General features: G+C 43.3%; 1 protein-coding gene across 9 annotated transcripts in view; it reads right to left on the bottom strand.

Moving 5' to 3' along the window:
- Positions 1–13809, bottom strand: part of dst (dystonin) — a 394574-nt gene that overhangs the window by 253664 nt on the left and 127101 nt on the right. For all 9 annotated transcript variants that reach the window (XM_067984067.1, XM_067984069.1, XM_067984065.1 and 6 more), the window contains 5 exons: positions 12964–13091; positions 5994–6087; positions 5180–5334; positions 3661–4120; positions 2818–2946 (listed from right to left, as the gene is read on the bottom strand). In XM_067984067.1, coding sequence (XP_067840168.1) covers positions 2818–2946; positions 3661–4120; positions 5180–5334; positions 5994–6087; positions 12964–13091 — 966 coding nt within the window. The remainder of the gene's footprint in view (positions 1–2817; positions 2947–3660; positions 4121–5179; positions 5335–5993; positions 6088–12963; positions 13092–13809) is intronic.

Below are 13809 nucleotides of genomic sequence, written 5' to 3'. Positions count from 1 at the left end.
TTTAAAAAAGAAAAATTAAAACGCCCCACCTTATAACTGCAAGAGGAAGGTAAAAATTCAAAACAAAACTAGCTTTAATTCTGCAATCGGACAGTACATCTGGCTGAGAACAATCAGTCCTCAGTAAAGGCCTCTTCTTCATCCCCTTGCACGTGTTTTAACTATTCTCTCTGACCTTCCCCTCTCTGACCTCAGTAAAGGCCTTGGCTTCAACTCCTTACGTGTATTTTCACTATCACCAAAAGCTAGAGGACAGGTACAAAAAGTAACTGAAAAGGCTAATGGAATGTTGACCTTTATCTCAAGAGGGCTGGAATACAAAAGGGTGGAAGTTATGTTAATAGTTATATAAAGATCTGGTCAGACCCCATCTAGAGACTGCGTTCAGTTTTGGGCACCGCACCTCAGGAAGGGTATATTGGCCTTGGAGGGGGTACAGTGCAGATTCACCAGGTGCGGCTAAAAGGGTTAAATTATGAGGACATGTTGCATAGACTAGGCTTGTATTCCCTTTAGTATAGAAGATTAAGGGGTGATCTTACTGAAATGTTTCAGAATTTTGAAAGGATTTGATAGAGAGAAACTATTTCCTCTGGTGGGGGGAGTCCAGAACAAGGGGTCATAACCTTAAAATTAGAGCTAGGTCATTCAGGGGTGATGTCAGGAAGCACTTCTTCACACAAAGGGGAGTGGAAATCTGGAACTCTCTCTCCCAAAAAGTTGTGGAGGTTGGGGGGGGTGCGGGGGTCAATTAAAAATTTCAACACTTGCGATCGATACATTTTTGTTAGGCAAGTGTATTAAGGATTACAGAACCAAGGTGGGTAGAAGGAGTTAAGATAAAGATCAGCCATGATCTAATTGAATGGTGGAACAGGCTCGAGGGGCTGAATGGCCTACTCCTGTTCGTAATTGAACAGAGAACACTGGTGGAGGTCAGCCATGATCTGATTGAATGGAGGAGCAGACTCGAGGGGCCGTATGGCCTACTCCTGCTCCTATTTCTTATGTTCTAACAGTACATTTGGTTGATAATGATCAGTCCTCAGCAAAGGCCTCAGCTTCATCCCCTTACTCCCCCCGCCATCGACATCTCCCAGTTCTGATGGAAGGCCAGCCACCTGAAACGTTAACTCTGTTTCTCTCTCCGCAGATGCTGCCTGACCTGCTGAGTATTTTCAGCATTCTCTGTTTTTAGTACATTTAGTTTGGAGCTTTGTATAACATTTGTAATAGGGTAGATACGGAGAAACTATTTCCTCTGGTGGGGGAAATCAAGAACAAGAGGACATAATCTTAAAATTACAGCTAAGAGTGAAATCAGGAAGCATTTTTTCCCACACAATGGGTAGTGAAAATCTGAAACCCTCTTCCCCCAACAGGCTGTGGTGTGAAGCGAGGTAGAATTACATAGAATTTACAGCACAAAAACAAGCCATTCGGCCCAACTGGTCTTTGCCGGTGTTTATGCTCCACACGAGCCTCCTCCCGCCCTCCTTCATCTCACCCTATCAGCATAATCTTCTATTCCTTTCTCCCTCATGTGTTTATCCAGCTCCCCCTTAAATGCATCTATGCTATTCGCCTCAACTACTCCATGTAGTAGTGAGTTCCACATTCTAACCACTCTTTGGGTAAAGAAGTTTTTCTTGAATTCCCCATTGGATTTATTGGTGACTATCTTATATTTATGGCCCCTAGTTCTGGATTCGCCCACAAGTGGAAACATCTACTCTACGTCTACCCTATCAAACCCCTTCTTAATTTTAAAGACCTCGATCAGGTCACCCCTCAGCCTTTTCTTCTCTAGAGATAAGAGCCCGAAAATGGGAATAAAATGGCAGAAAAAAATAATTACCTAAAAAACAATATTAAATAATACTTTCAAATGGAAGCCATGGTCTGGTGAAAGATCAGTACTTTTGGAATTTGTCATTGCTTACTAAGGGAGCACAATATTTGATGCTTATGGGCAAAGTCAGGCACAACAACAAACTGTTTCTTAACCACCCTAAGGTCCACACACTTCATAGAATTATATCATAGAATCTTGAGGAGGACAGGAGGAGGTAATTCAGGCCATCGTGTCAGTGCCAGCTTTTTGAAAGAGCTATCCAATTACTCCCACTCCCCTGCTCTTTCCCCATAGCCCTGCAAATGTTTGCACTTCAACTATTAATCCAATTCCCTTTTGAAAGTTATTATTGAATCTACTTCCACCACCCTTTCAGATCATCATAACTCGCTGCATGAAAAAATTCTCCTCATCTCCCCTCTGGTTCTTTTGCCAATTATCTTAAATCTGTGTCCTCTGGTTACCGACCCTCCTGTCAGTGGGAACAGTTTCTCTTTATGTACTCTATCAAAACCTCTCATATTTTTGAGCACTTCTATTAAATCTCCCTGTTCAGGTAATTTATATCAATTAGTGTTAATTGTATTCAGGTGGTGTGTGTCAATTGGGGACTCTCTTGTATCCATTTTATATGAGAGCTTATCTAGGGTGTGGTGTGTGTGTGGAAGGGGGATCTCTGTGTGAATAAAGGCTTGGAAGCAACTGAAGACCAGGCTCCTGTATTCTATCCTTCACCGCCAGGCTATCCAGTTAAACCCCCCCCCCCCCTCTTAACTTATCTAATTAGTCCCACTCCCCACCTCTTTTCCCTATAGCCCTGCAATGAAACCAAAATAAACAAGCTACTAACAACACTTGTAGGGACAAAACAAATATTACTTTCCACAAAGTCTGTTTAGTTCCAAGTGAAACAAAAATGTCTAATAATTTTTAAAGAAACATTTTCGCAAATTTGCAGTTACCTCAGGAGATTTAGCTTCTCTGATGCTCGATTCAAAGTCTTCGATTGCTCTGTGAACGTTTTTGTGATTTTCCAAATGACTTTCAATGCTTGGCAAATCTGAGCCCCACTCAGCTCGGTCAAGTTGCACCTTGTTTTAAAAAAAACCCACAATCGATCAGAAATTTCTTAAACAGCACCATCAATGCTCAAGTTTACAGTACCGAAGGAGGCCATATGGCCCATCGCTTCTGTGGCCGACTCTTCGCTAAGGCAACCTAAACTAACCCCACACCCTGCTATCTCACAGTAGCCAAGAAAAGGTGAGATATAAATGCACATCTTGGACAGTGTTCAAAGATATAACATACAGTGAGATATAAATGCCGTTCTTTCTTTTGTTCAATAACAGTATCATGATTCCTACAACCTAAAGGAAAAAGTTCCAGCTTTTTGAAGCCATATTGAGAAAGAGCCACTTGTGATGAGTGGCTTGGCTGCGTGCACCAATTGTAGTTCTGTTCAGTGTGACTAAAAGGTTCAGCACCAACCAGGGATCAGGTGGGAAATGATACTAATTCTTTTTACACTGTTGAAGGGACCGGGTTAGACTAAAAGTAGTTCTCTCCCATCTTCAACAATACTGTTCTCCTGGAAGGTATTTGGTGCAAGCATTGATCAATTATTTAGTGTCAAAACCCAATCCCGACAAAAAGAAAGGGGGGAAAAAAAAAATTGAGTGTAAGAAGTGCTAATCACATTGGTGAGGTCCTGATGTTAAGAAAGTGAAGTAAAAAAAGTACAAATGCATTAAAAATTGAGAAGTAATGAAGGCAGATAGTAAATGGTTTATTCCAGAGTTTACCTCCATATCTTCCACCCAACACAACAGGTCCTGTAGAAACTTCATGTTGATCTCCTCCTCTGTCAAAGACTGGTCAACGAATTGCGATCTAATTAATGGTTTCCTGATCTGCATCAGTTTCACCGTCTGGAGTGTGTCCGTGTCCATGTTCGGGACAAAGCCTTGGATGAAACCGTGTGCCAGGACAGGTCTTAAGCCAGAGGAGAGTGTCTCTGGTAAGCTGGGGGTGAGGACTGGGGTCAGTCCGTGGGTCAAGCTTGGGGTCAAGCTCCGAGATAAACTGGAGTTCAAGGATGGTGTCAAACTCTGAGGGAAACCGGAGGAGAAGCTCTGATTCAAGCTCTGAGTTAACCCTGCCATCATCAGCTGGGTCTGCTCTGCTGATAAGGAGCGTCCTTTACTGTACACAGACGAACAATCAGATTTCAGTAACATCAGCTCATCGCGAAGCTTTGCAACTCTGCAGAAAGAAAATCATATTATATTATCATTCCAGTTTAATGTTTTACATCGAGTCCTCAGCACAAAAACAGGCCTTTCGGCCTAACTGGTTTATTGCTCCACACGAGCCTTCTCCCTTCCTACTTCATCAAACCCCATCAGCATACCCTTCTATTCCTTGTCCCTCGTGTTTATCGAGCTTCCCCTTAAATGCTTCTGTTGTTCGCCTCAACTACTCCTTGTGGTAGTGAGTTCCACATTCTCACCACTCTCTGGGTAAAGAAGATTCTCCTGAATTGGTTTCTGCTCCTTGTCCCTATCCAGCAACCTCAGTTGGGGGTGCACATGGATATCAGGTAAGGAGAAGACCTGAATCAGCCACAACCTAACGGCCTGTTGATGCTCTCTGCTAATCCTCACACTGCAATCATTTCCTACATTACGACAGTGACCACATAAAAAAGTACTTCATTGGCTGTAAAGTGTTTTGGGACGTCCAGAGGTCGTGAAAGGCGCTATATAAATGCAAATTCTTTCCTTCTTTCTAATAGCCACTTGGGCAGAGCATTGAATGATCACTCAGCACCTGTAGAACCAACAACTTGCATTTATGTAGTGTCTTTAAAAAGTCCCAAGGCGCTTCACAGGAGTGTTCCCAAACAAAATTTGAGTCATATAAGGAGATATTAGGACAGGTGACCAAAACCTTGATCAAAGGAGGTAGGTTTTAAGGAGCGACTTGGAGGAAGAGAGAGAGGCGGAGAGGTTTAGGGAGGGAATTCCAGAGCTTAGGGCCTAGGCAGCTGAAAGCACGGCCGCCAATGGCGAAGCGATTAAAATCTGGGATGTGCAAGATGCAAAAACTGGAGGACCAACAAGGTGGAGAGGATGGAGGGGAGAAAGAAAAAAGCTTCAAAAAAAGATCACCGTATTAAGTAATTAAAAAATACACACAAAACAAGAAGTGAACTTTTGAAGTTGTCACTTCGCACCTTCATTCGAAATTAAACAAAGCAAAATTCTAAGATTATTCTAGACCGATATTTTACTGCATTGCACATGAGATTTGGGGTCCTACCTTTGAACGAGTTGGTCTGCCTGATAATATTTTCCATCGATAAGAATCTGGACATCAACAATCTGTTGGCGGATGAGATTTTCAGACTCCAATAGGTACCCAGCAACCTCCGTCTCATTCTGAAACTGAAGTCCCGACTCCAGCCGTTTAGCGTCCTGAAACAAGTGTGTATTCTTTAAAAATAGTCAGCCATATGCAGCATAGCAGTGCTTTATAGAACCATAGAATGATACAACACAGAAGGAGGCCATTCGGCCCACCGTGCCTGTGATGGCTCTTTGAAAGAGCTATCCAATTAGTCCTATTCCCCTGTTCTTTCCCCATATCCCTGCAAATTTTTCCCTTTCAAGTATTTATCCAATTCCCTTTTGAAAGTTATTATTGAATCTGCTTCTATCACCCTTTCAGGCAGCACATTCCAAATCATAACAACTCGCTGAGTAAAAAAATTCTCCTCACCTCCCCTCTGGTTACTGACCCTCCTGCCACTGGAAATAGTTTCTCCTTATTTACTCTATCAAAAGCCCTCATAATTTTGAGCACCTCTATTAAATCTCCCCTTAAGGAGAACAATCCCAGCTTCTCCAGTCTCTCTACATAACTGAAGTCCCTCATCCCTGGTACCATTCTGGTAAATCTCCTCTGCACCCTCTCCAAAGCCTTGACATCCTTCCTAAAGTGTGGTGCCCAGAATTGGACACAATTCTCCAGCTTACATAAATAAATAAAATAACTAGACCTGAAAGAATTCAATAGCGAACCTCCTAGTTGCAAGGTCAAATCATGCAGGCTGATTTTACAAGCTGCTACTTACGAGTTGCAGTGAATTTCGTGCCAGTATCAGTTTCTCTTCACATGCCAGGTTGTCACACTGAACTCTGCAGGCAATTTGCTGCAGCATTTCAAGTCTACAGAGGGAGGATTATAAAAAAAAACACAAATGAAATTGAAACTCAAACACCAGGGTTTTTAGGAATGCAGTTATTCCGATTAAAGCTCAACAGGCCGTTCTTCATCTGAGCGTCCCTTGCTTATTTTTGTGGGCAGAGCCCCCGGTACAATCCCCACCACATACGTCATCCGCGCCGATCTCAGTTAGCCGCCTATATCGGGCAAATGGTGCTAACCGTTTGCCATCACCATAGGAGTCAATTACAAAGGCGTCGCTTGTAACGTATTAAGTGCGCTGACTATTTCAACAACAACTTGCATTTATATAGCGCCTTTAATGTAGTAAACCGTCCCAACGCGCTTCACAGGAGCAATTTTCAAACAAAGTTTGACACCAAGCCACATAAGGAGGTATTAGGACAGGTGACCAAAAGCTTGGTCAAAGAGGTAGGTTTTAAGGAGCATCTTAAAGGAGGAGAGAGAGGTGGGGAGAGAGGCGGAGAGCCATGGGGGTTTAGGGATGGAGTTTCAGGCTGTCCAATAAGTACTTACACATTTAAAAGGCTCTGACGATTTCAGCCAAAGTCAGGTCTTCGAGCAGTTTCAATCAGCAGTTCGCACCTCGTTAAAGTGCGATTGCCTTAACAATGAGATTCTGGATACAACTGCTAACAATTAGAGGCGGTTGCGAAGTGAGATTTCCTGTTATTTTCAAATACGTTGGTTACTTTGCTAATTGATTTTACCGTCCATCGCGTATAGTGGGAAAATCGCGTTAACACCAACACCCCCACCGTAAGTGGTGGGGACTGTATCTAAATATGGAAGCAGTCACGTATGTACGCCATATAATAGAGAATTTAGGGGCGAGACCGTACAATTCGAAATTCTACGTGAACTTAGGACAGACAGTCTCAATCCATGGACGTGGGACAACAGTAGAAAACTCTCCCCAACTGATAATCTCACCGAGAATTCAGAAGGATACTTTTTTTTAAAACGGGAAATGGAAGACGACATTTTGAAAAGCCACAGTACAGGGTGCTCGAGTTTGGAATTCAAGCCAATTATTTGGGAAAAGCAGCACGAGCTTTATGGAGGTAATTTACGATAATTGGCAAAGGAAAGCAGAGGGTAGATGAGGAGAATTATTTTTTTATGCAGCGAGTTGTTATGATCTGGAATGCACTGCCTGAAAAGGGCGGTGGAAGCAGTTTCTTACTTTCAAAAGGGTGCTGGATAAATACTTGAAAAGGAAAAATTTGCAGGGCTATGGGGAAAGGGCAGAGGGAGTGGGACTAATTGGATAGATCTTTCAAAGAGCCGGCACAGGTATGATGGGCTGAATGACTCTCCGACTTACTGAGGATCTGATTGCTTTACATGAGCTGGGCCCACCATTGACACCCTCAGCTTCAATTAGCATAAAAAGACCCAAAAATACAAAGTGAAATAAACCAGCTTCTACCAGAGGTACAAAGAGATATCTGTTTCACCTCAACCTGTAAACAATGCCAGACAAAGTGCAGTTCCTTTCATAAGGGGCTCCCTTTGACAACATGAAGACAGGGTCCAGGGCCCAGAAACAAAGGACTAGCAACAGGTACCAGTAAATAGAAATTAAAGCAAGCAGCAAACTTAACACAAAACACAGGATCAGTGCGCAAAAAGTGTGGGGGGGGTGGGGGGGGGGGAGGGTGCGGTGGGCAGTAGAAAAAAAGAGGGAAGTATGCAACTGAATTCACAGAATCATGGAATGATACAGCACAGAAGGAGGCCATTTGGCCCATCATGCCTGTGCCAGCTCTTTGAATGAGCTATCCAATTAGTCCCACTCCCCTGCTCTTTCCCCATTAGACCTGCAAATTTATCCCCCTTCAAGTATTTGTCTAATTCCCTTTTGAAAGTTACTATTGAATCCGCTTCCAGGCAGTGCATTGATAACCTTTTAGGAAGCAAGGTGCATTACAGCACTGCCCACTTTGAACGAGACCAAATGTACCTGAAACCATCCAAGTCACTGCCCGAGGATGCCCAGGAGTTAACGAGTGTCCTTCCTCCAGAGCTGCCGGGCGAGAAGCTCTTGATGGAGCTGATGCTGCCGCTGGTGCTGTTGCACAGGGAGGGGGTGGTGCTGCTGCTGCCGAAGATTATCGCCTGGCCGTTCATTCTCAACATGGCCGGCGACACCCCAGCTGATAAACTCGAACACCCCTCCTGGCCACTGCCATCGAAGCTGTGAAAATGGTGAGCCGTCTCCGCAGGTGTGCCCATGAGCCGAACACCGAGCACTGCTCCCAGCAGCTGGCCACGGCCAGTACAGGTACAAGCGAGACTTCACACGCAGACTAAATCAGACCTCAATATTCTGATCAAGCGATCAGGAATGTGCTGCTAGGCACGCATACCTGTTGTGTCCTTGACTGTGTTTTATTAATAAATCTGGGACACTCCCCCTTTTCACTGCCCTACCCACATCTAAAACCACAAAAAACAAGGGTTTCAAATTCAGTGAAACCTACTTGAGATCTTCTTTCAGCGATGAAAAGAAAGTAGCTTTTTAACATCCTACGGCCCTAAGGCACGAGGATAAAATCTTTTTAAGTTGAACATAAATAGTGAATAGCTTTAACGGTTAAAAGATGCTCTCTCATAAAATAGTCGCTGCTCCGATCACATGGAAATGTCTCGCTATCCAGGATATTCTGCCCCTTCAGTTTTGTAGCTTTCTTAGTGCAGGACTAACAGATATTCTTGTCTGCTGCTGTTAAGTAACTTATCGTCGATACTACTTTTGGGGAAAAGCAGCAGGAGTTTTATGGAGATAATTTAAGATAATTGGCAGAGGAAAGCAGAGGGTAGATGAGGAGAATTATTTTTTACGCAGTGAGTTGTAATGATCTGGAATGCACTGCCTGAAAGGGCGGTGGAAGCAGATTCGATAGTAACTGTCGAAAGGGAATTGGATAAATACTTGAAAAGGAAAAATTTGCAGGGCTATGGGCAAACAGCAGGGGGAGTGGGGCTAATTGGATAGCTCTTTCAAAGAGCTGGCAGAGGTACGATGGTCCGAATGGCCTCCTTCTGTGCTGTATGACTCGATGACTTACTGAGGGTCTGATTGCTTTACATGACCTTGGAAAGCTTGATGCATACAGAAAGCATTCGATTCCCCATCTCTGCTGTCCTCAGCGAAAATACAAAGTGAAATAAACCAGCTTCTACCAGAGGTACAAAGCGATATCTGTTTCACCTCAACCTGTAAACAATGCCAGACAAAGTGCAGTTCCTTTCACAAGGGGCTCCCTTTGACAACATGAAGACAGGGTCCAGGGCCCAGAAACAAAGGACTAGCAATAGGTACCAGTAAATAGAAATTAAAGCAAGCAGCAAACTTAACACAAAACATAGGTTCAGTGTGCAAAAGGGCCAGGGGAGGGGTGGGGGGGGGGGGGGGGGGGGGGGAGGAAAGATGGAAGTTGCCTCTTTATCAAATAGTGAAGGACGGAACCATTTCCACACTGATCGAGTCAGCACCATAGAATGATACAACACAGAAGGAGGCCATTCGGCCCACCATGCCCTCCCCCCCCCCCCCTCAGTTCTGCGAAAAAAATTTTATGTAAACATTAAATGTTCTCCCCTCCTCTCCTTAAAACGGTGAATCTTGCTGGAGGACCATTCACAGGTAGGACCAGCTCTGCAGTACCTCACCCAAGTGGCTAATCCTCACGTGCAAGTCTACAGGGTGTGGGCAGGTAAGCTGTTGCACTATGGAAGGTATCGCAGAGTCCAACATGCTATCTCATTCTCTCTCACTCGCTCACACACATGCACGTGCTCACCCACGCGCACACCTTCCACAGGATCGGCATCCAAAACGGCAACGGGGTTTTTCCCTTCCCTAGCCCAGTGGCTTTGAGACCAATTCCAGGGCACCTGCTGCTCAACAGACTGAGATCAGCGAACTCAACACCCCCACAATATCCAACCTGCTGATTTTTTGGTGTCTCTGGGTCAGTACAAGACAAGGCAGTGCATTTATACCCACTGACTGATCAAGTGAGTTACAAAAATACTCTACAGCTTTCAACATGGCATTTAATGAAAGGGCAGCATTCAAACCACCTGGTTTATGAGAGAATAATGGGTGTCAGCTGTGGCTCAGTTGGTAGCACTCACTTCTGAATCAGAAAGTTGTGTGTTCAAGTCCCACTCGAAAGACAAGAGCACAAAATCTGGGCCGACATGCCCAGTGCAGTACTGAGGGAGCGCTGCACTGTTGGAGATGCTGTCTTTCGGATAAGACGTTAATCAGAGGTACCATCTGATCCCGTGGTTCTACATCGAAAAGCAGGGGAGTTCTTCCCGGTGTCCTGACCAACATCATTAAAACAGATTGTCTGGTCATTATCTCATTACTGTTTGTGGGACCTTGCTGTGCGCAAATTGGCTGCCGTGTTTGCTACATTACAACAGTGACTACACTTCAAAAGTACTTAGGGTCGTACGGGGGTCGTGAAAGGTGCTATATAAATGCAAGTTCTTTCTTTAGGAATAAACTTTGATGTTAACCATAAGGTCTGTAAAGCTGAAGTAACTAATTAAGAGCAATTAAATCTCACTTAAAAACTTTAAAACCTAACTGATAATACGATCTCCACTGGAGATTTTCGGCACAAATGTAGCTTTCTGCTTGGAGTTGTGTAATAAGATTTTCAACTTACAAACACCCTGCAATTTATGAATTTGAATCTGCAACACAATCGTATTCCTGGCTTCAGTTCAAGATTAGAACAAACCCTTCTTCACTATCTGAAAGTCATTAATGTTGCAAAGAGCGCAAGAGATTTAATCGTAGTATCAAGGATAAGGTACTTAACAGTAGCAAACAAGAATTTCTGTTACAAGTGCACCAAGACAGCTACAAAATGAACAGGCAGCATATTCTAGACCATGAGGCATGTCCATGTGGAATAAGTTTGATCAGAGCAGAGACATTTTGTAATAGAGTATCTTCAGCCATTAAACTGTTAACGATTTAGACTCAACTTGAAAGATTTTATCTGCATGCCTCTAGACCTGTTTAGTGGAGACATCGGGTTCCAAAAAGCACCAGTGAATCACAAGACTGAACATTTACAGCAATTCTATTTGTAACAAGTTAAGGGAGAAACGGTGCGCGATTCTTCATAACTATCTTGTTGAACAATCTCAAACAAAACCTCAGCAGCCACTTCCTTTTATTGTAATAAATCTGCACAAACCTAATCTCATTCAGTCTCAAAATCAGCTGTTATTGGAGGAAGGTATAGGATGCTGTCCACAGTCATACAGCGTAGGAGGCAGCCATTCGGCCCATCATGCTCTTTGAAAGACTAGTCCCACTCACCTGTTCTTTCCCCATAGCCCTACAAATTTTTCCTTCCGAAGTATATATCCAATTCGCTTTTGAAAGTTACTGTACATGTACTGGCCGACTCCAGTTGTAGCTTTGAAGCATTTGCAACAGGAAGATCCAAATTCCCTCCACTATATTTTACAATAGAAGTCGAGATGGATCCCTCCTAAAACACTGATCAAGAACAAGAGCGGGGGAAGGAAGAGATTTCCTCTGTGTGCGAATGCAACAGAATCGAAAACCCGTTCTTAACGAATGGCTTTACAATTAGCACACAAAAGGAAATCTTCCGCCATTGATTTTCTTTCTTAAGTATTATCCATAATTCTGACCTTCCTAACTCTGCCTTTGCTTGAATAGCAGCAGGAGGTCCCTCTGTTCTAAGACTCTAGAATAGCTGCCACTATGTTTCTGCATCGGTTCAAGAAGGCAGCTCACCACCACCTTCTCGAGGGCAATTAGGGATGGGCAATAAATGCTGGCCTTGCCAGCGACGCCCACATCCCGTGAACGAATTAAAAAAAAGACACGTTCTTAGGCCACCTGGAAACAATATTTGCACTATCCTAATTTTCTCTTAATTCCCGACAGCTAATAATTTGTTCTCACTTATTCCCATATTTCATATGACTGCTACTTAAGAACAGCTAATTCACCATAAACATTCTTGAAGCATATACTTAATAAATCCCACATCTTGATCTATCTGCATACACGGAGAACAGTTTTTCTTGCATAACCAACATTTAAGTTCAAGTTTTCCAAATATCATCATAACTGCCATGTCTCTCGTACCAGTTCCTTTGATGCTGTGAGCCTTTTGCAGAAGATTCCTGGTGATTATTTAAACCCCTCCATGGCCTCGCCTCTCCCTATCTCTAGCATCCTCCAGCCCTACAACCCTCTGAGAACTTTGCGCCCCTCCAACTCTGGCCTCATGCATTCCCAATTTCCTTCGCCCCACCATTGGCAGCCATGCCTTCAGCCCTCTAGGCCCTAAACTCTGGAATTCCCTCCCTAAGCTTCTCCACCTCTCTCTCCTCCTTTAAGATGCTTCTTAAAACCTACCTCTTTGACCAAGCTTTTGGTCACCTGTCCTAATGTCTCCTCCTTTGGCTCGGTGTCAATTTTTGTCTGATTACGCTCCTGTGAAGTACCTTGGGGCATTTAACTACATTAAAAGTGTTATATAAATGCAAGTTGTTGTTGTTGCTATTGCCATTAACGAGCCAAACTTCAAGACCTGATTCCCTGTTCGCACCAAGGGAAGAGGAATAAATTTATTACAAAGATTGATCATGAAGCATATTGAATCCCCCAACATACTACAGCACAAAATGATAGGACATCCACTCCAAACAGATCCCAGCGCACGCTAAGATTCCACTCTCAGGTCTGCCTAATGGAGGCCAGGGAGGAGAATCTGATTTAATTCAATTAACAGCCAATGCCCATTGACGCAAAATCCAAAATGCAGCCCACTTTCACTAACCTTTCCACTTCTGGTCGTAAACTCTTCTCTCTTTCTAACATTGCGATTATTAATTTACCCCATTCCTTTTCCACATCGTTTGGATGATATCCTTGAGGAAGTTTAATACGACCAAATTCTATCCACACCTAGAACACATTAGTTCAGGATGAAATTACAGATTTCTTATTTTCTGAACCAAGTTTATAAACAGACCAAATCCACAAGTTCAAGTCCAAGGAAGTAGTGGTGTGTCACATCCCATGTCTCCGTATGTCCCGTGTCTCCGTGTGTAGCACTGAGCGCAGTCTGGTCTCTTCATTGACAAAACTTAAAGCAATGGTTAACTGGAAATGGTTCAAAGGAAGGCAACAAATCTGATAATCAAGTCTCAAGTCTAACGAGGTCTGGGGGCAAAGAACAGCATCTGAAATTGCTCGGGAAAAAAAAAGTTACTTATTTTTCCGATCAGAGATGAATATGGAGACATACTTGTGAACGAGAAAAGGAAAACGGTGCTAGAATTATAAAGATATTACTTAAAATAACACAACAGAAGGAATGTGCAGGGGGGAGAGCTTTCAATATAAAATCATGATCCTATTTCCTTCTCTTCAAGAGCTGATGAGTGCACCACTAAGAGTTAACTGATGGAGAATATTATCTACAGAGAGGAAAACAATAGATAGATTCCATATTCAATAGGAGTAACAGCAAGATAAAGGCTCAATACACAAAACATCAAGAGAAATGAAACTACATGGTGGATTGAAAGGAGATCTAAACAATCAAGCAAGTTGGATAGGCTTTCTCATTCTGCTTTCTCAGGCTCTCATCTGTGAAGTCATTGTTTTCACATTTCTATTT

This window comes from Heptranchias perlo, chromosome 5, assembly GCF_035084215.1.
Source record: "Heptranchias perlo isolate sHepPer1 chromosome 5, sHepPer1.hap1, whole genome shotgun sequence".
NCBI classification, from domain to species: domain Eukaryota; kingdom Metazoa; phylum Chordata; class Chondrichthyes; order Hexanchiformes; family Hexanchidae; genus Heptranchias; species Heptranchias perlo.
The sequence above is the reverse complement of the archived record's forward strand: the minus strand, read 5'-3'. Positions and strand labels throughout refer to the sequence as shown.